The sequence below is a fragment of the Desmodus rotundus genome, chromosome 9 (genome assembly GCF_022682495.2).
Source record: "Desmodus rotundus isolate HL8 chromosome 9, HLdesRot8A.1, whole genome shotgun sequence".
Taxonomy (NCBI): domain Eukaryota; kingdom Metazoa; phylum Chordata; class Mammalia; order Chiroptera; family Phyllostomidae; genus Desmodus; species Desmodus rotundus.
The window spans coordinates 37,208,508-37,229,094 of NC_071395.1; the positions used below are offsets into that span (position 1 = coordinate 37,208,508).

At 57.8% G+C, this 20,587-nt stretch overlaps 1 protein-coding gene across 1 annotated transcript; it reads right to left on the reverse strand.

Annotated features, from left to right (window-relative positions):
- Positions 1 to 1,467: 1,467 nt before the first annotated feature.
- On the reverse strand, positions 1,468 to 20,375 carry EFNA2 (ephrin A2). Its single transcript, XM_024568554.3, has 4 exons — positions 14,527 to 20,375; positions 4,973 to 5,286; positions 3,393 to 3,458; positions 1,468 to 2,839 (listed from the first exon to the last, which is right to left on the reverse strand). The coding sequence occupies exons 1-4, from the start codon at positions 14,667 to 14,669 to the stop codon at positions 2,718 to 2,720; spliced, it is 645 nt and encodes a 214-aa protein (XP_024424322.1). The 5' UTR covers positions 14,670 to 20,375; the 3' UTR covers positions 1,468 to 2,717.
- Positions 20,376 to 20,587: the final 212 nt, after the last annotated feature.

Below are 20,587 nucleotides of genomic sequence, written 5' to 3' on the forward strand. Positions count from 1 at the left end.
ATTTAAAATCTTCCTAATAGCTAAAAGGTGAAAACAACTAAAAAACCCTTCAGCAGATGAACAGACGAACATGTCCATCGACACACTGGAACACCACTCAGCCACGAAAAGGCATGAAGCTCTGGCACTCGCGACAGCGTGGACAGACCTTGGACACACAACGCTCGGTAAGAGAGGCCAGACACAAAGGGCTTCTCTGTGTGACTCCATTCACGTGACGTGTCCAGGACAGAGACAGGAAGTGGGTTCGTGGTTGTCAGGGGCTAGGGGTGGCTGCTGATGGGGATAGGTCTCTTTTGGGGGTGATGGAAGGTTCTGAAATTGGATAGAGGTGCTGATTGTACAACCCTGTGAATGTATTAAAAATTGGGGAATTATGCTTAAAATAGATGGATAGCGTGGTATGTGAATTATAACTCAAAATTTTCTTTTTCTTTCTTTTTAAATAACAAAATCAAAGCCAGTTGCCAAAATTCAGTCCTATGATCCCTGCATTTAATTTTCTCCTTCTAGCTCCCTGTGACCCCGTGGCTAACTTAGAGTCTGGGCAAGGGATCTCAGGGAGGCCTCCACCCTCTCTGAGCTTCATGGTCCTCATCGTTGAGGGGGGATCCTGGTCTCCCTGATGGTGCTCAGCACATGCGTGCAAACTCCACCCCCTGCCACTGGGCGGGGGACACACAGGGGTCTTTGTGCTGTTGGCTGGCCTCATTAAGAGGCAGCCCCTGTCGCCAAGCCCTGCACGGCCAAGGCCCAATTCATTAGCTGAGAGCCTTCCCTCTCGGCAAACCGTGCCCAAGACACTGCAGTCCCAGGGGGTGATGAAACCAAGGCAGGAGCAGCCTCTAAGACCCCAGACCCTCAGCCCTGCTAGGTACCCCCAGCCTCTCTGCTTCCACCTGGGGCTAAACTGGGGTGAAGGCCCCTGGAACCCTACAATCCACTGGCACATGCCTTTTGCATAACTGGAAAGGGATTCAGAGATGACAGACACAACCCTGACTCCTACCCTGGCCTGAGGCAGTTAGGGAAACTAAGTCACGCAGCAGCAGACCTTGGCAATGGAAATGCCACAGAATTTGGTTCCTAAGAGACCCATTATGTGCTCAGAGGGACACTTAATAAACTCCTGCTGTGTACTCAGCGCCAGCCCAGGGGCAATGCCGGCCCATCCTCCCAGGGGACCCCTATGGCAGGGGGTTTGGTCCATTCCCATTTCTCAAAGGGGGAAAACCGAGACCCATGGGTGACAACGAAGGTTACACTGCCCCATAAAATGTTTATTCCAGAGCCTGGCCCCCAAAAGATGGACAGAACTAAAGAACCAATCATGACCATCCCCAGATGTCCCTCCAGGACACCCCGCCCTAGCAGGGACCTGACTCCCAAACTAGTAGCTCAAAGCACTCCTCCAATGAGAGTCGCAAGTCCCTCACACAGATGCACACCCTACAAGTTTATGCTCATTTTATTATAAAAAATACAGAATCCAACATTGATTGTGATGGGAAGGGGGGAGGCACCATCACCAGCTCCGGGCGTGGCGACACCACCGCCCATGCCAACCCCTACAAAAGGCCCCCCAGCTGGCATGCCTGGTGGTCTCCCGGCAGCTGTGCACCATATATATTTATATATAATGTATATAAAACACAGATCAGGAAAGGAGGGTAGAAATATGAAATCTGTATAAATGTGCCATTTGCTTCATTAAAGTGTCTTCAGGAGGCCACTTCCTTTTTTTGGTGACGCTCCCACCCCCCATTTTGTTTTGTCCTGTTTTCTTTTTTCTTATAAACATTACTAGTCATAGAGTAGAGGAGGGGCTCTGACAGACGGACAAGCTTATTGCAAAGTGCAGCTTCTATTCTAAAAAGTCCACCCCACCCCCACCAAAATAAAAGACCCCCATGAAGGTGTGACCAAAAAAAAAAAAAACCAAAAACCTGTCCAGTTCATCCTCAGGAATACAGTAAAAATAAATCACAGTATATACTCACTGGCTCTATTTACAGAAATGTAACGTCTTCTCGGACGCAGGGCGATCGTGAGAGGCTGTGGGACAGAGTGGAGAACTGTGATTCCAAGGGGTCCAGGGCTGCACAGTGGCCTCTGATGTAACAGCACGGGTTTCCACTCTGGGTGACGATCACCAGGCATGAAGAGGGTGGGGCTGGGACTGGGGGGATGGGAGTCTGGGGTGGGCTCAGAGTCCAGGGGTCTCACCTTGCCCCTCTGCCTCGTACTGGCCTGTCCTGGGGTAACTGTGGGGTCTGTGGTGGCCTTCAGCCAGGACCCAACAAATAAGAGTAACTGGACTAGGGATCCCCATTCCCATCCCCCAGGGGGCCAAGGACCTCCACCTTATCCATTCTGTTTCCTTCCCAAAGTCACTGGCAACAGCAAGGAATAAATTAAATTAAAAACTCAAGTCTTTCTTATCTAACCATGAAAAATAAACAAAAACCCCCCAACACCACTGGCAGTTTCTCAGGTTCTCCAGGGCTCCTGATCAGATGGCCTGGCCAGGGGCTGAGCTCACATACTGCCCTTCGGGCATCTGGGGCGGTTGGCTGCCCCCTGCCCCTGGGGTCGGTCCTAGGGCCAGTGGACAGGCCTCTGCAGGTGGGGGCAGCACCAGTTGTGGGAGAGCCAGGTGTCTCTATTTGGTCTTGGATGCGGTCGTCCAGGTGGGGCTGGTGTCTTGCAGGCCAGGACTAGGAGCCCAAGAGGGTCCAGAGCACTGGAACAGTGCTGAGGAAGAGCTGGCAGCTGCCCAGGTTGCTGCACGAATTATTGCTGGTGAAGATGGGCTCAGGAGCCTCATACAGGGTCTCATCTGGGGGACACGGAGACAGGATGGTCAGCGGTGGCCCAGACCCCTCCCCCATCTGTTTCTCACTGCTTCCTAGACACTATCCTGGCCTGAACATCATCCAATGTCTCAAGGTGCTGTCTACCTTGATGGGGGCTGTGCCTCCAGTGCACATTGAGGTGAATATCTGGCACCCAACTAATGTGTCCCTGGCACCTAGGTGAAGTCTCAAGGCTGCAGAAGCTCCTTTGTCTCTGGGTGTGGCTATGGTGTTTCAAGAGCTCAGAACACAGGCTCTCTGGTCTGCCTCGGGAAACTTCCCTGATGCCCATACCCAGGGACTATGGCCTCAGCGAGGGGCCTCGTGATAGGCTTCAATCTTCACTTGTGAAGCTCTGAAAAGTCCCAATTTGCAGATGGGAAACTGAGGCTCGAGAGTGAGCCTGCCATTGCTGAGGTTCTCGGACTCCCCAAGCTGTGCTGTGACCATTCCCTGACTCTTCTGATCACTCAGTGGGTCCTCGATGAGGACACAAGGGTCGGGGCCTGGACGCTGCCCGACTCCCTTGATACTTACTGGTTGGCCGCACATAAACCTTCAGCCGCAGGCAGGGCCTGTCCACAGCATTGGGAGGCGTGGCAGCTGGAAGAGAAGAGTTGTGAGTGAGTGGGGCGGGGGGCTCTCAGTGGCCAAGACATCCTGGCACTGTAACCCTCTCCTGTACCTGTCCCCTGACCCTCCCTTTTGCTGAACCTTAACCTCAGAAATGGGGGGTATCTGCGTCTAGCTCCATCTCACTCCAGAGCAGCACAGAGCAAGGTTCAAAGGTGATAGGTAAAAATACGTTTATTTTCAATGGATTTTCAAAACTCCGTGTAACCAAATGATCATCATGGCATCAAATCCCCGCTCTCTGGATGCCTGTTGGCAAGTCACTCCCTGTCTGGGTCTCGGCTGGCACACAGCAGGTACTTGGGAAACAATTATTTCCATCTGGGAGACAACAGAAGCCAGTTACCCCGGGATGGAGGCAGGTTGCACCTCTCCTGCAGGAAGCCACACTGCAGAGGTCATGTGGACATAGAAGCATATTGGGTCCTCGTGCCTAAAATGCCATGGTTATTGCTCCTTGCTTCCTGGCCAACAGGACAGGGGAGTGGGGGCGGTGCCACAGCTCAGGGATGAGTCACAGGGAGGCGGCTGGCATGGTGCACACGTGTACAGAGGCGTGGCAGCCACAGAGCTGCAGCCAGGCCCGTCCCCACCTGTCCTCTCGGCCTGTCCTCTATCTTTAGCTGCCACTTCTTCTCCACCCCCCAGAAGCCCCTCACTTTGGGAGATGAAAATAAAGAGCATGTAAAAAAAATAGCATTTGTCACAGAGATATGACAACTAATTACAATAATTATCTTTATGAAACTCCCACCTCAGAAAAAAATATAATTTTTCTTATATTACAGGATTTAAACACCTTCTCCCTCCGTCCTCACCCCCTTCTTCCCTGAATTAAAAGGAAAAATCCAAATAGAGCAGAAAAGGAGGGAATGGAGTTTTTAAGTTTTTAAAAACCTTGTGGAGTTTAATTTGACACAGCAGGAGCCAGAATGTCGAGGAGCTGGGTCCCTTCCCTGCAGCAAGGGGTGGGGCAGCCCCGCAGGGACAGGGCTCAGGAGACCCCTGCCCAGGCCAGGAGGCGCTGGGCGGAACAAGGACTCTGCCCTCTCCACTGGCTCTGACCAAGCTCCATTCTGCCACCAGACTCGGCATGCCTCATTTTCCTCCCTCAGTGCTCCGGGGGGGGGGGGGGGGGGGGGGGGGATGGGTAGGCCGCCCTGGTCTCAGTGCGGGCCGGCTAACTGACAGTGAGGCCATCGGACCCCCAGCAAAGAGGTCTAGTGGCTGATCCTGAAGCTGAGATCATATGTGTGGCCTCAGCCTCTCTCTGAACCTCAGTTTCCCCACCTGCAAAATGGGGACTCTGACAGTGGGGTTTCTGCGGCTTTCTGGGTGAATAATAAGAACACCCAAGAGGCTGACCTGGGGACAGAGGCCAGCGCTGGACAAGGTGCTGGACAGAACCATGCCCTAGCATCCACGCCCCCCCACCCCACCCCCCACCCCTCCTCCTCATTTCCCAGCCCCACCCGCCCACTCACAGATGTAGTAGTACTCGTGGCCCGGGCGGAACTCGAAGCCCAGCGAGAAAGGCGTGAAGAGCTGGAATTTCTCGGAGAACTTGAGCGGTCCCCCGGGCGCCGCGGGCTGGTTGCACTCCCAGCGCTTGAAGCCGCGCTGCCGGTGATCACAGGAGGCGTGGCCCTCGCCATTGACCATGTATAGCACGTAGTGCTCCATGCGCTCGACCGGCGGCAGAGGCGCCCCGTAGTGTGGGCAGTAGATGTCCAGGTAGTCATTGATGCTCACCTCCACCGTGTAACCCCCACTGTCGTCCGCTGCATCCGCATGAAACCTTGGAGAAGGACCCGGGGTCAGCGCAGAGCAGTGCCCACTGGGGGCGGAGCCAGATGTGTGGGAGGGAGCCGGGTCCAGGGATGAGACGTTTAAGAGGACGGGCCAGAGCGGGGGCGGGGTAAGGGATGGAAAATGTGAGGGGGCAGGGCCTGTGCGGGGCGTGGTCAGCACGTGGGGGAGGGCGGTTTTAGGAAACCACTGGGCGGATGCTAAGAAAGATTCCAGGGTGAGAGTCCACGGGCCGGTGCCAGGAACTCACCACCACCCCCAGGACGCGGGCTCAGCAGAATGGTCAGCTGGTAAGCACCTGAGCCTCCGGCCCACAACACGATTGGAGCTAGAAAGGAGTGACTGCCACCAGGTACTCTGAGTAACATGCAAACGACCGGTACCACATGATTCCGAGGCGCCTCCCTACCGCCAGGCCCAACATCTGGGCCCCTCTTAGGCAAACAGGCTTCACACCAGCTGTTGCCCCACCAGGAAGTCCTTCTCCGGAAACGTTATTACGGCTTGACTTCTGCGTCCCCACCTGCAGACAGTCCCTCATCCTGCCCATCATATACAGCCTCTTTAGCTTTCCTTCTCAGATCCGCCTGCCAGGAAGGCCCAAGGTGGCGTGGTGACATACACTGGGAGTTCCAGCCTCCGAGGCAAGTTCTGCCTCTACTACCCTTTCCCTGCATGCAACGAGGCTCCGAAAGCAGAATGCCTCAGTCATTCCCCTTGTTCTAGCTCAGTGTCCTGGGTTCGACCGCAGCCCCACCCCTTCTGTCCTGTGTGACTCCAGCAAGTTCGCCTTGCTGTCCTACCTCGGGAGCCTCGGGAATCTGGCAGCTGCCCCCCAAGCTCTTGGTCACTCCACCACATTCCCCTGCCTATGACATCCCCCTCCCCCCTTAGCCTTGACTCCCAGCCTTTGCCAGGGAGGTTCCTTTAGACTCTCATGCAGCTGAGCTCCTTCCTGGAGGAGCCCTGACCCAGCCTTGTTTTGGGAGGATGGAGGTCAGCTGGCAGCTCCCCTTCCTTCACCGCCTCGGGTTAGAGTGCCAGGAGCCTTTAGATCTTCTGGACATGGTCTCCTGGGTCCCTGTCTTGTTAATGCGGCCTGGACCGAGCGGGGGACAAGGGGGGCTTCCCCAGAGGGGCTTATTAGCACATAAAAGGCCTAAGCATCCAGGCTTGCAGAGTAGGCTCTGCTGTGCTGCCCCTGAATTCTTCTCCCTCCCTGTACAGAGGCAGGGAAACTGAGACCGCGCCAGGGTGGGTGGCAGGAGGAGCACAGGCTGCTGGGACCCCAGCCTTGCCGCTGTACCCACCCTGCCAGCAGCCTCAGCCCGTGGGAGGGAGCTCAGAGGGTCCTCATGCCGGGAGCACTAATTGGCACAGCCCGCACCTGAGGGGGTGGAGGGATTACCAGATGGCAGAGGCTGGCCCCCTGCGGCCCCAGAGATGCTGCACCAGGGCTCCTGGGACCGGCAGAAGTGGCAATGAGGCAAGCAGAAGACCCTGCTCACTTGTGCCTGTTTTCCTATCCATCACTACAGCAGTGATTCTGAATCTGTAGCTAAGATCAAGGCACACAGAATATCAGTTCTGGGAGCAGAAGGAAGCAGATTCTCCCCCAGCCCCTTTCCCATTCTGTTGGGTTTATCCAGGGATGGGGAGCTCATCCCACCCCCAAAGAGGTAGGAGGGGTTTTTTTGTAGAATTAATGTGTCTGGAAATGAGACTCAGGACCAGGCTGGGACCAGGCTGGGACCAGGGTCAGCCTTGCACTCTGTCCATCCCTCAAGCTGCCCAAGACTGGCCAGGCATGGGTGTCTCAGTGATGGCCCATATCCTCCAGCCCCTTAGGACTGATGGATGTGGAGACTATTCCAGGCTTTTTGAAAAGTCATTCTTGCTCCTTCCCAGCCCCACTGAAAACCCCATTGAGACCCTGGCTCTCTACAGGGCTTTCTTGAGACCACAATGGACTCAGGAAGGTAGGGCCACGGCATGATCCTTTCTTCCCCGCCACCTCTGCCTGTGTGCCCCATTACACCTGCCTTCCCCTGCACCAGCTGCCACCATCATTCTCTCTTCACCTTCTGGAAAGCATCAGAGACCAAGGACGCTTTGCTGGCTGAGAGGCTGGACATCTGTGCCCCACCTCTCTGGAAAGCCAGGCCCGTTAGTCTTCTGGCTTTCCAAAGTCCAGCGCTCACTTTTCTGAATGCCAGTCAGACTCTGTGATCCAATGGCGCAAAGCCCTGCCCACCGCTCAGAATAAAACCCACAGTCCTGCCCTGGATGGTGTGGCTCAGTGGATTGAGTGCGGGCCTGCAAACCAAAGGGTTGCCGGTTCAGTTCCCAGTCAGGGTACATTCCTGGGTTGCAGGCCAGGTCCCCGGTAGGGGGCACTGGAGAGGCAACCACACATCAGTGTTTCCCTTTCTTTCTCCCTCCCTTCCCCTCTCTCTAAAAATAAATAAAATCTTAAAAACAAACAAACCCCACAGTCCTCCCAGGCCCACAAGGCCCCATGTGGCCCCGACACCCCCACCCTCATCACCCTCTGCCTGCCTTCCAGCCACACCAGCCTCCTGGCTGTTCCTGTTCCCTGTCCACCCAGGGCCTTTGCACATGTTCTTCCCTATACCCGAATGCTTTTCCCTGCCTCCTTAGCATACACGTTATTACAATATCATCAGTTCTACCTCCACGTGGTCTACTGTCTGCCCTCCTGACCATGGGGGTCGGCCTCCTTCTCTTCCCCTTCCCTGTGACTGACACAGGCCCTATATACAATGGCACTTAATACATGTTGGTTGATCAAACAAAGGCCAAGGATTCAAGGTGTTAGATAGAGTCTTGGGGAGCAAACAGTGGCCCCCATGTAGGAAAGAGAGGACCCCAGGCAGGCATGTCCCAGGAGAAGCCCCCCCACCCCCTACCAGAACTCTGGCTACTTAAGTGGACCATTTTTCCCTTCCTGGCTCTAAAATAGCAATGGCCTTGCTGTGTTGGCATTCCCCATGCCAAGTTGGCTGTCAAGCCAGGATGAGCACCTCCGCTCCTGCCTGTGTGGAGGAGAGGCCAACCCCCCAAAAGGAGCCTAGTGCCTGGTACCCTGGTGCAAGCAACACAAAGCCATCATTTCTTCCATTGGGCCTTAGCCTGATATGCAAATACTCTCCTTTTGCAGCAGATAGAGATGGGAATTCTCACTAAGGGGTTAGTGACTGGCTGACTTGGGATCTTTCCCAGACAGTGGGCTCCCCAGGCTTTCAGACCTTCTGTTCCCTCCCCCTCCTCCCCCAGCCACACCTCTGCCGCCATTCCATCGCCCGATCGCCGTGCCTAAGTATGCTCCTCCAGGTAGTCCTCCCAGCCCTGGGTGATCCCTCACCCATCAGGGATCCCTGACCTGCCCTTCACGGCCACCCCAACATTGCCAGCCACCCCCTCCCTGCAATCACCAAGCAAATGGCTAATTAGCTCCAATTGGCCAATTGTCATCATTAGGAGCTAATAGCAAAGCAACTAATTAGGGAATCTCACCCAAAACAGATGTGGGGGCTTCCAGGACTGGAAAGTGAGGCACTGGTGGGGTGGGCAGCAGGCCAGGGCCCTGGGCACCCATCCTGCACCCTAGTGGGTCACAGCCCCCTTGTCCCTGCTGCCCCGAGAGAGGCCCCTGAGGCCTCAGTGCCTACCCCCAGGGCTTTGAGGGGCTGAGAAGACATTTCCCCATCTGAGGCCTGGGCAGCAGGAAGGGGGGACTGGGTGGGACCTCAGGGAAAATTAGGCCCCCAAAGTAGTGCAGGGTTGGAAAGGACATGTATGGTCTTGTGGGTATAGGAGATACCTTGAATGCAGGGGCCCCAGAGCTAAAGCAAGAGGGGGAAAAAGGGGCATGCTGGGTGCCAGGGTGGGAAAGGGGCACAGAATCAGAATCAGTGAGGGGCCTTAGTCTCGGTAAGCCATGGCCCAGATGCACTGTCCACAGGCCTGTCTTGGACACCCCTACTCTGTCCCCAGAATGCACACGGTGTCTGTGACACTCCCTGGCCAGCCCCACACCTGGTTCCCTCTTGGAGAGGGGCGACGCCCGGTTGTGCCTGGCTTCCCCACAGCCTCCGCTGACTCGCTTCGGGTCTGTGCACTGGAAGCACGATGGGGCACCTGACCCACAAAGTGGGTGGGTTAGAAGGCTGCACGGCTGGGTGGTAGGCTGGGCAGGCTGGGCGAGGGGGTAACTCGGCCTGTGTGGTGAGTGGAGGCCCTCAAAGCCAATATCCTCAGGTTGACTGGAAGACCGAGGAATGGGGCTGAGTGTCCACAGTGGTCAGGTGTGGGGTGCACCTGCAGTGGGGTTTGACTGGCCATGAAGTTCAAAGTCTGGTTGAAATGAAAACAAAACCCCCAATAGCTCTTTTGCTCACATGCCAACCTAGGATGGAGCAGCATGGAGGGAGCTTGGCCCCTTTTCCCCCCACCACACAGGGCCCACCTGGTGAGTGGGAGACACATTCCAACCCTCCCTCTGGACCCACTTCCCGAAGAGAAAAATCCCACAGGGACACCATGGGGCATGTCCTGAAACGGAGGGAAGGGGAAAGGGGGTGTCACGGAAAAAACCTGACTGAGGGGGTGGGACCTCCATCCAGCCTGGCTGTGCGCAGGGGCTGCAGAAGGCCACTGGAAGGAAATCCCTGCCTCCCACACCCCCATTAAGGGAGCTGCTGCCCCCAGGACAACTGCCACCTCCGCCCGTGCCCTGAGGGACTTGTGAACCTGGAGAGAACATCAGCTGGGAGGCCCGAAGGTGGGAGATGCCAGCCCCCTCCCCAGCCCAGCTCCCATGCAGGTAGAGGCCAACTCCATCAGGGTCTTCTGTTGGCCCTGACCCTCTGTCCCGGATCCTCAGTTTCCTCCTCTGCTGAGACCACCCAGGGTGGTCTACGGTGGGGAGGGACCAAGGCTGGGGACAGGAGGACCCACCTGCCCATCAGACCACAGGAATCACATGCACCCTAGCTCAGATCCAGATGGAGGGACCCAGGTCCCCAGCAGGTGGGAACATCTTGGAACTGCCCCATTCAGCAATGCCCGCCCCTGACCCGGCACTGCCATACCCACCCTGGAATGCCGCTGTCACTGTGGATTTGAAGGCCTGGAGGAACCTCCTCTTGCCCATGGGAGCTGTCTCATTTCCCCCCCTCTCTGGGGGGGCTCTCTTTGCCCCTGGGAGTCCTGCTGCTATCTGCCCAGGGGCACAGCCTGCCAGCCTGCACTTCACAGAAAAACATGGGTTTAGAACAACCAGGCCGCTCACCTGAGATCACACCCAGGGTTCCAGGACCCACAATTCCAAGTCCAGACCCTGCCATGACCTCCCGGGCCCCACCTTCTTTTGCTGGTTTTTAAAGATTTTATTTATTTTTATTTTTAGAGAGAGGGGAGGGGAAGGTGAAAGGGAGGGGAGAGAAGCATCAATGTGTGAGCGAAATGTTGACTGGTTGCCTCTTGCACACTCCCAACCAGGGACCTGGCCCGCAATCTAGGCATGTGCCTTGATTGGGAATCGAACCAGCGATCTTTCCCTCGGCAGGCTGGTGCTCAACCCACTGAGCCACACCAGCCAGGGCACCTCATTTTCTTGCTCCAAGTCCCCAGAGCCACCAGGTCTCACTCTCTAAGCCCTACAAGTCGAGTGGAAGAGCTTCTTTCAGACAAAACAAAAAGCCTCATGTGACAAAACATAGCATTACCCCTTCAAAGCTGCCACCCTTCAAAGGCCCAGGCAAGGCTGGCAGGGATGGGGACAGGAACAGAGGCCGCACACCTACACCACAGGAACATCCTCCCCAAATCCCAATTTTCCTGCCCGGTCATCTGAGAGGAAACATGGCCACCGCCCACCCCATGGGCAATCAGGCCGACGGAGGGCCAGGGGAGGGTAGCTAGAGCCCGAGATGCCTGCTGGGGGTAGACGCCAAGCCTAGAGCCCCCATCCAGGTCAGCACAGCTGGGTCCACTTTGACTGCAGTGTTCTGGTTGGGTGGGGAGTCTGAGGGCTGGCAGGCACCCCGCACAGGGCTCACTCCGCAGAACAGGCAGCACTCGGCCCAGGGATCTGGACACATCTCCCAGCAGGGACCTACCTGGCCCACGGAGGGGGCAAAGGGCGAACAGGGAGGGTAGATTATGTGTCACCATCAGTGAGGCCCTGGGACAGCCAAGCCAGGCTGCACATGCAGACACAAGTATTCTCCACAGACATGCTAAAGACACACATGTGTACCCCCCCAGGGACACACATATTCTCCCCATGCACAAATATGCAGGTGCAGGTACACACACGTATCCCCAGACACCACACACATCCCACACACAAACATGCTCCTGCATATGTGTTACACTCTCCACATGTGTGTACTCCAGGCATAATCCCAAGGACACGTGTAAACATGCCAGGGGTGCCGTGCATACATAGGCATATGTGTCACTCTGCCACACAAACCAGCGTATGCACCATACACACAGACATGCACCTCCCAAGGTCCCCAGGACCCCCGCATGTCAGGGACAAGGACACGCACCGACACACACACAGACGCACCCCGCAGCCCCCGTGAGCACAAGTGCGTGTGCAGCCCCACGCTTGGCTAGCAGCCAGGCCAGGTGAGGGCAGCTGGCCCAGGGATCTGGCCCAGTGGTGCCCCGTGGACAGCCCGGGGATGGAGAGCAGCTGATGGGGGTGCCCGGGAGGGTGGCTGCACTGGCAACAGGGCGCCTCCCTATGACAGTGTGGCAGTGGGTGTGGGGCTGCCTCTTCAACGAAGTCCACAGGCCACAGGAAATGATCGGCACAGCGGGAGGACATAATTTGGAAACAGCCACATACTACCTCAATGCAGGTAAGCACAAGGCCCAGCCACGCAAGGGGGCCTGTTGGTCCCCCTCTGAGCACAGCCGCCCCCTGAGCTCCTCTCTTCTCTTCTCCCTGTCTGTCCTCCACTCCAGCTGCCCGGCCCTCACTGAGTCCCCTTCCTCACAGAGACTCCGTGTGTGCCACTCGGGCTCAGCAATCGCCCCTCATTTCTGGGCTTCCTCAGCCTGCCACCACCACTGATCTCTCTGATTTGGCCCCACGGTTGTCTCTCCCCAAGCTAGCCTGTCTCTCATCTCCGTCCCTGGGACTACCTCACGTCTCAGGCCTGCTCCCTGACCCTGTGCCTCTCCCCAGGCCGTAGTCCCTGGACTGGTTGCCCTCGAACCCTGAGGCTGAACACCACCCTTCCACCTATGCCTGAGACACCTCACCACTGGGCACAGGTTCTAGTTCGGCCACCCCTGGACACTAAACCTCCCAAAGGATGCCCAGGTATCAAGGCCCCCTTTGGCAGAGCCCCCCGACATCAGCAATGAATACAGCCTGCACCCAGTTGACCCCACCCTCATGACAAGATTTCAGGGGAGTCACCCCCCGACCTGGGATGCCCTGGGCAGGAGGAGGAGGGGTAGGTGAGAAAGGTGCGTGGGCCAGGGTCTGCGCCACACTGGTAAGGCTGTCCCTCAAGCAGCGGGTCAGAGCAGGCCAGCAACAGGAGGTGGCTGTGTGGCAGGCAGCACAGCCAAGACTGGACGCCCCCTTTCCCTGGCGGGATCCTGCCAGCAACACAGCCCTGTGGCAGGTGGGGCAGAGGGCTGTCCCAAAGACCCCCTTCCATCCCAGTTCCACATTTGTTTGGCATTTGCTAGAACAAAGGACAGGCCATGACAGGGACAGGAATTTTGGAGCTGAAACCAAAAACTTGGGCTGGGAAGCACTGCCCGCTGGGCTCCCCGCTCAGCCAGCTGCAGGGAAGAGCCTTAATCAAACCCATATGTGACCAGCAGGGCTAGCGGCGAGGGGACCAGCTCCAAGGTGGCCTTCCTTGGCATGGGGTCTCAGTCCTGGGCCCCGGGGTCCAGCAAGCAGCTGGGTAACTGAGAGGAGTGTCTGGGCGGGCTCCCTGCCCCCATGGCGGATCCTGGCCACCCTTGTCCCAGAGACTGCCTCAAAGACCACCGTTTATACAACTTTTGGCCCAAGGACTGAGGACAGCAGAAGACAGTGGGGGAACAGCAGACTCAGAAGGGCACTCGGCAGGGCTTAGAAAAAAAGAGAAAGTGATCAGTGGCAGAGGTGCCAGGAGCTGGAGGCCGGCTGCCCCAGACCCCATGTGCAGCCCGGCCTCCACAGCAGAGCTGTGACCCTGTGTGCTGGTGCTGACAACAAAGCCACAGGACCTCAGAGCCCTATCTCCCACGGGACGCCCAGCCCGCTCTGGCCTTCAAGACCCAGGGACGGCCCGGAGGCTTCTGCTGATGTCCAGGATGTGGTCCGTCCCCAGCAAACTTTTCTCACTTCGTCTAACGGGGGCTTTTGCTGCCCCCCAAATTGTACTGAGCACCCAGCACTGAGGAGGTTGTGCAGGCAGGCAGGCGCTGGCACATAGGCAGGCTGGGCACGAGGCCACCTGGGTCCCTAGCCCAGCTCTGTTCCCTTGCCATGACCTTGAGCCAGTTGCTCATCCCTTCTGCCCCTCAGTTTCCCCATCAGAGCTAGGATGAGTGAGGGTACCACCAAGTCAAGACTGGGGACCGACCCCTAGTTCCCCAGGTACCTCAGCTCCCCGTTCCTACAAAGCACCACACAGAAACCTCCTGGAGGGAAAGTGGAAGGCGGGTCAGTGGGGAGGGATATTCCAACTTCCTCAAGTTATTCTGGGGACCTGCTGGCAGGACATGCCTGTGGACCCTGGGGATAGGGGGCACAGTCCCCCATCTCCAGGCACAGCTCAGTGCCAAGGTCCCCAGGGATCCCTACCAACTCTAAAAGGAGGTTCCCTGGAGAGGCCCGATAATGGGATCCCCCAGGTCTGGAAGGGAACTTAGGGCTGCACAGCTTCTGAGGGTGCCAGAGGGGATCCCCAAACTCCTGAGGATGGCGGCGCTCTGGGGCATGTGGGCACAAGTCCCCCAAGACCGCATGGCAGTGGGGCACCCAGGAAGGAGAATGCACGAGCAGTGAGAGTCCCCCAAACTCCAGTGGGGCCAGGACTCCCTGGGGGCTCCTGCGGGACCCGGCACCCCCACTCCGGAAGCAGCGCGCTTGGAGGATGCCAGGAGCTCAGGGCGGGGAGGCCGGGCCAGGAGGGGGACATCCAGGTTCCCTCGGCGCCCCGTCCCCACCCGTGCTCACCTGGGGTTGCTGCGGTTCCAGTAGACAGCGTAGCGGTCCGAGTTGGCTCGGGCGGCGTCCTCCGCGCGCGCTAAGGGCGGCGACGGCGGTGGCAGGAGCAGCAGCAGTAGCACTGGCAGCAGTGGGCGCTGCGCGGGCGCCATGGCCCGGGTCCGGCCGCCGCGCTCGCCTGGCCGCCGCCTGCCAGTCGTCTCCACCTCCTCCTCCGCCGCCACCACCGAGCAGGCGGGAGCAAGGCGGGTGGGAGGAGGGAGCGCCAACGCTTGGAGATCCCTGGCCGCCCCCTCCCGGGCGCGCGACCTCAGGCGCCGAAAAGTCAGGCGGCGACGGGCTGGGCGCCGGGGTCACCCCGGGCGCCGGCCCAGCCGCACGGACTCTTGAAGCGCGGGCCGCCACGGCACCCGCTGAAGAGGGGCCGGGGCTCCGGCCTTTGTCCCTCCCGAGCGCCGGGAGGGCCGCGGGCGCCCCCTCCTGCCGTGCCCCGGCCAAGCGGGGGTGGGCGGGGGCTGCTGCTTCAACCGCGCCCCCTGCCCCAGCCAAAGCTCCCGGTCCGGTCCACATCAGGCTTCCTGGACCCCCAGGGTCCTGCCCCTGCAATCCCATCATTATCACATGGTCCTGACGGAGGTTCCCTGAGTTCATCTCTGTCACCTCCATTCAGGCCACCAAGCCCATCTGCAGAGCCTGGCAGTTCCAGGAGCAGGAGTCAGAGATGACTCACCCCCATCCCACCTGGCATTTAAACCCAAATCCTGAACCAGGCTGAGCCAACTCCATGCCCAGATCCCAAATCCTAAACCATGCCAAGCCAACTTCGCCTCTCCGGTCCCACCTGGTGGAGACTTGTAGTTGGGCTGACTGAAGTCCATTACTGCTCCTCTGGGAGCTCCCAGAACAGTCACGCCCCTCCTGATCTCCGTTTTCTCATCTGGGAAATGGAACAGGAGTCCCCACCTTGATACCTTCAGCAGGTAAGTCAACATGTAGGGGACGTCTGGCAAGGGGAGAATGGGAAGGGCGTTCAGGCAGAGGGCCTGGAGTGCACTCAGAGTGAGCATTCCCGGGGGACTGACCCCTAGTTGTCTTTATTCATGCCACAACCCCCCATCAGACTGAGCTCATGGAGGTAAGCTGTCACCAAGTACTAGCTGGAAAATCCTGGCGGTGCCCAGCCAGGTTCCACTTCGCTGGGCTGGTTTCCCTGGCCAAGGCCCGCTGCAGGGTCTGGAGCCCAGAGCACTTGCACTGGAAGCTCCCCTCGAGGTGGATAGTCGAAGCTCCTCCTAAGGTCCATGAGAGGCCAGAAATGGGCAAACTAACCTGTGACCAAGACCCACCCCAGACACACACCTCCACCATGTTGTGGGCATGTCATATGGCCCTTGAGCTTCTCCTAACTCCACTTCCCCCCTTGGCTTGCTGTACCTGGTGTCCCTCCCCTATGCTTCTCATTAAAATTCTGTTCCTCCTTCAAGGCCTGTCCCACCCTGTGCCCTTACCCCCCACAGGATAAGCTTCTCAGTCCTCTGACCTCTAGGGAAATCAGCCCAGTCTGTTCTGGCTTGTAGGTCCTGTCCTCTGACCGGACTGAAGTTGCCCATCCCAAGGCTGGCCCAATGACTCTGAGGAAGAGGCAGGAACCTGCCTACAAGTAGTGGCTGGGGCAAGCCCAGAGGCCCAGAACTGGCCCAAGGCACCTGGCAGGGCCTTCAGACAAACTCTCTGGACACCCCTGGATCAAGGGCTCAGCCCAGCTGGTTAGCTGGCTCTTTGGGGAGCAGGACAACCACTTCCTAAACAGAGGCTTGCTGGCTGAACCCAAGCACAGAAAGTGCTGTCACGTGCCCAGAGCCCCAGCATGCCTGGCCTAGCCCACTGGCCTGCTTGGCAAAGGGGATCCTTCCAGAAGCCTTCTATGCTGTTGGAAGAGAACTCTCCTACTTTATTGAACCTCACAGGAGCAGTGGGGCTTCCCGTCAAACCCAGCAGGATTGGACCTGTGCAGGAAAGTGGGCAGGGCACCTGGGGCAGAGGGGACCTACTCCAAAAAGGCCAGCCATGTGTTGGCTTATTAGCATGCAGGGACCACCAAGGCAAGGCACAAGCCACCTCTGCGAGAGCTACCACTGCCACCGCCGAGTACATTTCAGCTGAAGCTCCGTTTTCCTTCTGTTCTTGTCTCTCTCAAGGTCAGAGCTAGAGCACGGACAGGAACAAAAGCATGTGTCCCCCATTCGATCTCTCTTCACTTGGGAGGGCCCAGAGAGGGGAGGGCTGGGCAGCTCTGAGGCCTGGCCCTCAGGCAAGGCAGGGGTGGAGACACAGGAACAGCTGACCAGATGCCCATGGGGACCCCTGCCCAGCCTGGGCCAGCTATGGGCACCTAAGAGGCCCTGTCCCCTCCCAGGGCTGGGGACTGTCAAGGCCTCCAGCCTCAGCAGGCAGGGCATCAGCTGGGACCAGGGGTCATTCTGGAGTAAGCTTCCACTGGAGTCAAGAGATGGACTTCAGGCTCTTCAGGGTTTAAGTCTTGGGTTTAATACTCAGTTGGCGTCAGGGGTCATCCAGGGTCCTCTGTCAGCCCTAGGCTCAAGACAGGGTTTCTGATGAGAGTTTATCCCCATCCACCTGGGTCTGCACTCGGGCTCAAGGGCATGCCCCAGACTCAGGAAGGACCTTGATCCAACCAGTCCCAGATCTAGTCCCTAGCCTGTGCTCAGCACCCCTGGCTTAGTACCCAGTACCCACTCACCCCTGACCCAGCACCAGCCACCCACTAACCCCAGTCCAGTACACTGACCGTTGACCTGCTACCCAGCACCCATAACCCATTACCTGCCATCTAATACACAGGACAAGTCCCCAGGGTGGGGATCTGTGTCCAGCACCCTCAGCTTCCAAAGGCCACAGCACCGTGAAGAGTGAACATATGTGGGGATAAACTTCTCATTACAGAATATATTGGATCAAATCCACAGCCTGCTCTGGCTCCATTGGATTTCAGGTGCCCCAGCTGAGCCAGGCAGATTTCCGGCAGAGAAGGGTGGGGGGCCTCTGCAGGCTGGGCATTCCACTGACCCTAGTCAGGGCAGGGCCCACACCTGGAGTGGAGGGGTCAAGAATTCCTCAAGGCTGGGGGAGCTGTTGGTTTCTGTCACTGAAAAAATGTATCCCTTTGTCTTGCTGATAAATGAAACTTCCCACCCTTGTGTCCAAACAGGCCCTTGAAACAGCCCAAACCTAAGATTCCTGCAACTGCAAAGTCCAGAAACTGAATGGGCCCCACGCCCCTGCCAGTTCCCTTTCCCCCCTTCCCTTCCCTCCTTCCCTCCGACCCTCCCAGCCCCAGGCCCGGACAGAGAGCAGTACTCCATGGAGACCACCCGCCAGTCTGGGGCTAGACTTCTCTGGAGGACCGAAACATTCCAGATCTTTGCCGTCATGTAAGTGTCCCAAGCTCCCACTGGCTATTGTGCACATGGAATGTGGCCGGAGCGACCAGGAGCAGGGCTTTTAATTTCACTTTGAGTGCAAATGTAAACAGTCACGTGACTGCTGTGTCGGGTAGCACAGCTCTGGGAGTCCTTGCACAGCCACACCTGCCCGAGACAGGACATCATTGGAGGGGGTAGCGGGGGATGTATGGCGGCTCGGACTCCTCCAGAGAGGATGAGATGAGCCACCAGAGAGGATGGGGGATCGGAGAGGACTTCTGTCCTGGGAACCCCAGGAGCGCACAGCAGCATCACTTGCTAACACCAGGTGAGAGGAATGTGGCCCTACTGGCTGCTGAGGCCATGTCCTAGGGAGCCCACATCAGAGCCAGCAGAAGAACTCCCACCTCCTGCAAGACAACCTGACTACTGCCAGCCACCGGCCGGCCACCAGCCGCCCTTTAATGAGCCCAAGGTGTCCAGCTCCCTCCTGTCCACATTCCCAAGATGGAGAAGCCACATAGTGGTCAGCCAGGAGCTGGAGGTTCCAACCTGCCCACAGCTGAGGGGACAGGATTGCTGCATATTCAGCATGGCGGGGAGGTGGTGCAGGTACTGAGAGGGGCCTCCAGGGGGCTAGGCTATGGGGCTGCACTCCCCAATCTGGCACAGACTTGGGGTCTGTGGGAGGCGGTATGTCAGCGTGTGTGTCCTGAGTCCGTCCTGTATGTGTGATAGTCTGTGTCATGTGCTATGTGTCCTGTGCCTGCATGGGAGTGTGGGAGGTGGAAGAAAGTGCTAGAAGCCCCTCCGTGCTCAAATGCATGCACACACATGGGCCCTCAAGCCACCAGACCCAGGCCTTTCATCTTGTGCTGACAGGCCCCTCTTCCAGCTTTTAGACACTGAGAACTTCCTGCTAATATTGCATTAACCTTGGAGGGGGCTGCCAATTACTCCACACTAACTAATGCAGGGGGTGCGCGGTGAGGCTGACAGGCACTGACAGGTGCTGGGGCCTGGAAGCAAGGGGCACCCCTCCCAGCCCCACGGGGTGGACAGGAGGCAGCCGGGCTGGAGGGCGTGTAGTGTGTTCTCGGCTCCGGATGGCAGGCGTGGGGTCTCTCCTGACCTCATTAGAGTAATTAATGTGCCTTTTGAAGCTCAAGAAATCGCTCAGAGCTGTGGGAGAGGGGCACAGATCACAGGGTGGGGGGACCCGAATGGTTTCTGTACACCTGTTAAAAGCATGTCCCAGTGGTTCAGACAGGGAGAGGGATGGAGAGCAGAGACAGACTGAAACGAAGGGAGACCAAGTGGGAGGCTATGCAGATATAGAGACACAAACAGGGAGGCAGGCAAGGGCTTAGAAGTGGAGAAAGACAGAGGTGTGGAGAGGGGTGGGGGCAGATAGGGAGGGAAGAGCCAGAGCCCAGGAGGCAGGGGGTGTGACATCTGGGGACTCCAGGGGACTCTGGCCTCATGTCTTCAACCTTCCCTGGAGGGTCTACTGACCCTTCAGTGCAGGACCCTCTCAAAGAATGGTGGTGGGGGTGGGCAGGAAGCAGTCATGGAGAGAAAACTTCCTGCAGGTTGAGGGGAAAGGGAACTAGAAATGTGAAGAGTTGGAGGTGCAGACAGAGATGCCCAAGGAAGCCAACTGGGGATCAGCTCAGGGGACCGGAGATGGAGAGGGGGATGATGAACTGACTGGCAGAGATGGCAACAGGCAGGGACCCAGGCTCAGCACTGGTGAGGAGGGTCAGTGGGGCTGAGAGGGACAGGCCCGGGAGGCTGATGGATCCCAAATGGGCAGCAGGCTTAGCCCATCCCACAGTGGACATGGGAACAAGGTGAGGCTCAGGAGTAGGCATGGAAAACAGGGCTCCCAAATAGACCTATTTCCCCACCTGTACAAGTGGCTGAGCCCAGGCCACACCAGGGCCCAGCAGGCCAGTGGGGCAGAGGCCAGACAGCACAAGGCTACCATCTAGTGGCTGCTCCCCCTAATGACATGGCCATGGTGGCTCTGGCCAGTGGCCTGGGGTTGTGGGGCTGCCAGAGGCCAGCCCTTCCCCTCATCCACCCCCCCCCCCAACTCTCCAGGATCATTTACAGGGGGCAGGGGTGACAGAGAGTGCAGACATAGTGACTTGAAGGAAAAACAAAGCCCACAGAGGAACCCCTCAACCTTCACCAGGAATGAAGTTGGGTACCTTAGTAGGGTCAGGTTCATCAATGAGGCTGACAGGTAAGGGGCATGGTGGGCGCAGGGGTCCTGAGGCTTCAGGAAGCTCCAGCCCCCATACACTACAGCCCCAAAGGTGCTGGTGGTGTGAATGGGGTGAGGCAAGTATCCCAGAGGACATGACATTTAAGGGGCCCTAGACTGAAGGAAACACAGAAGAGGGAGCCTCTACACAGGGCCTTTGGTAGAGGAGTAAGCCCAGAGGCAATGACTGAGAGGACCCCCATTTCTCCGTCTACCTCACGGAACTCCTCCCTGTGCCCTCTGGACAGCTGGGGACAAGACCAGAGAAACCCAGTGTGGTCACAGGTAAGAAAAGCCAAGTCTAGATCAAGCTCTGTTCTGCTATCCACCCTGCCTGTGAGCCAGGATGCTAGGT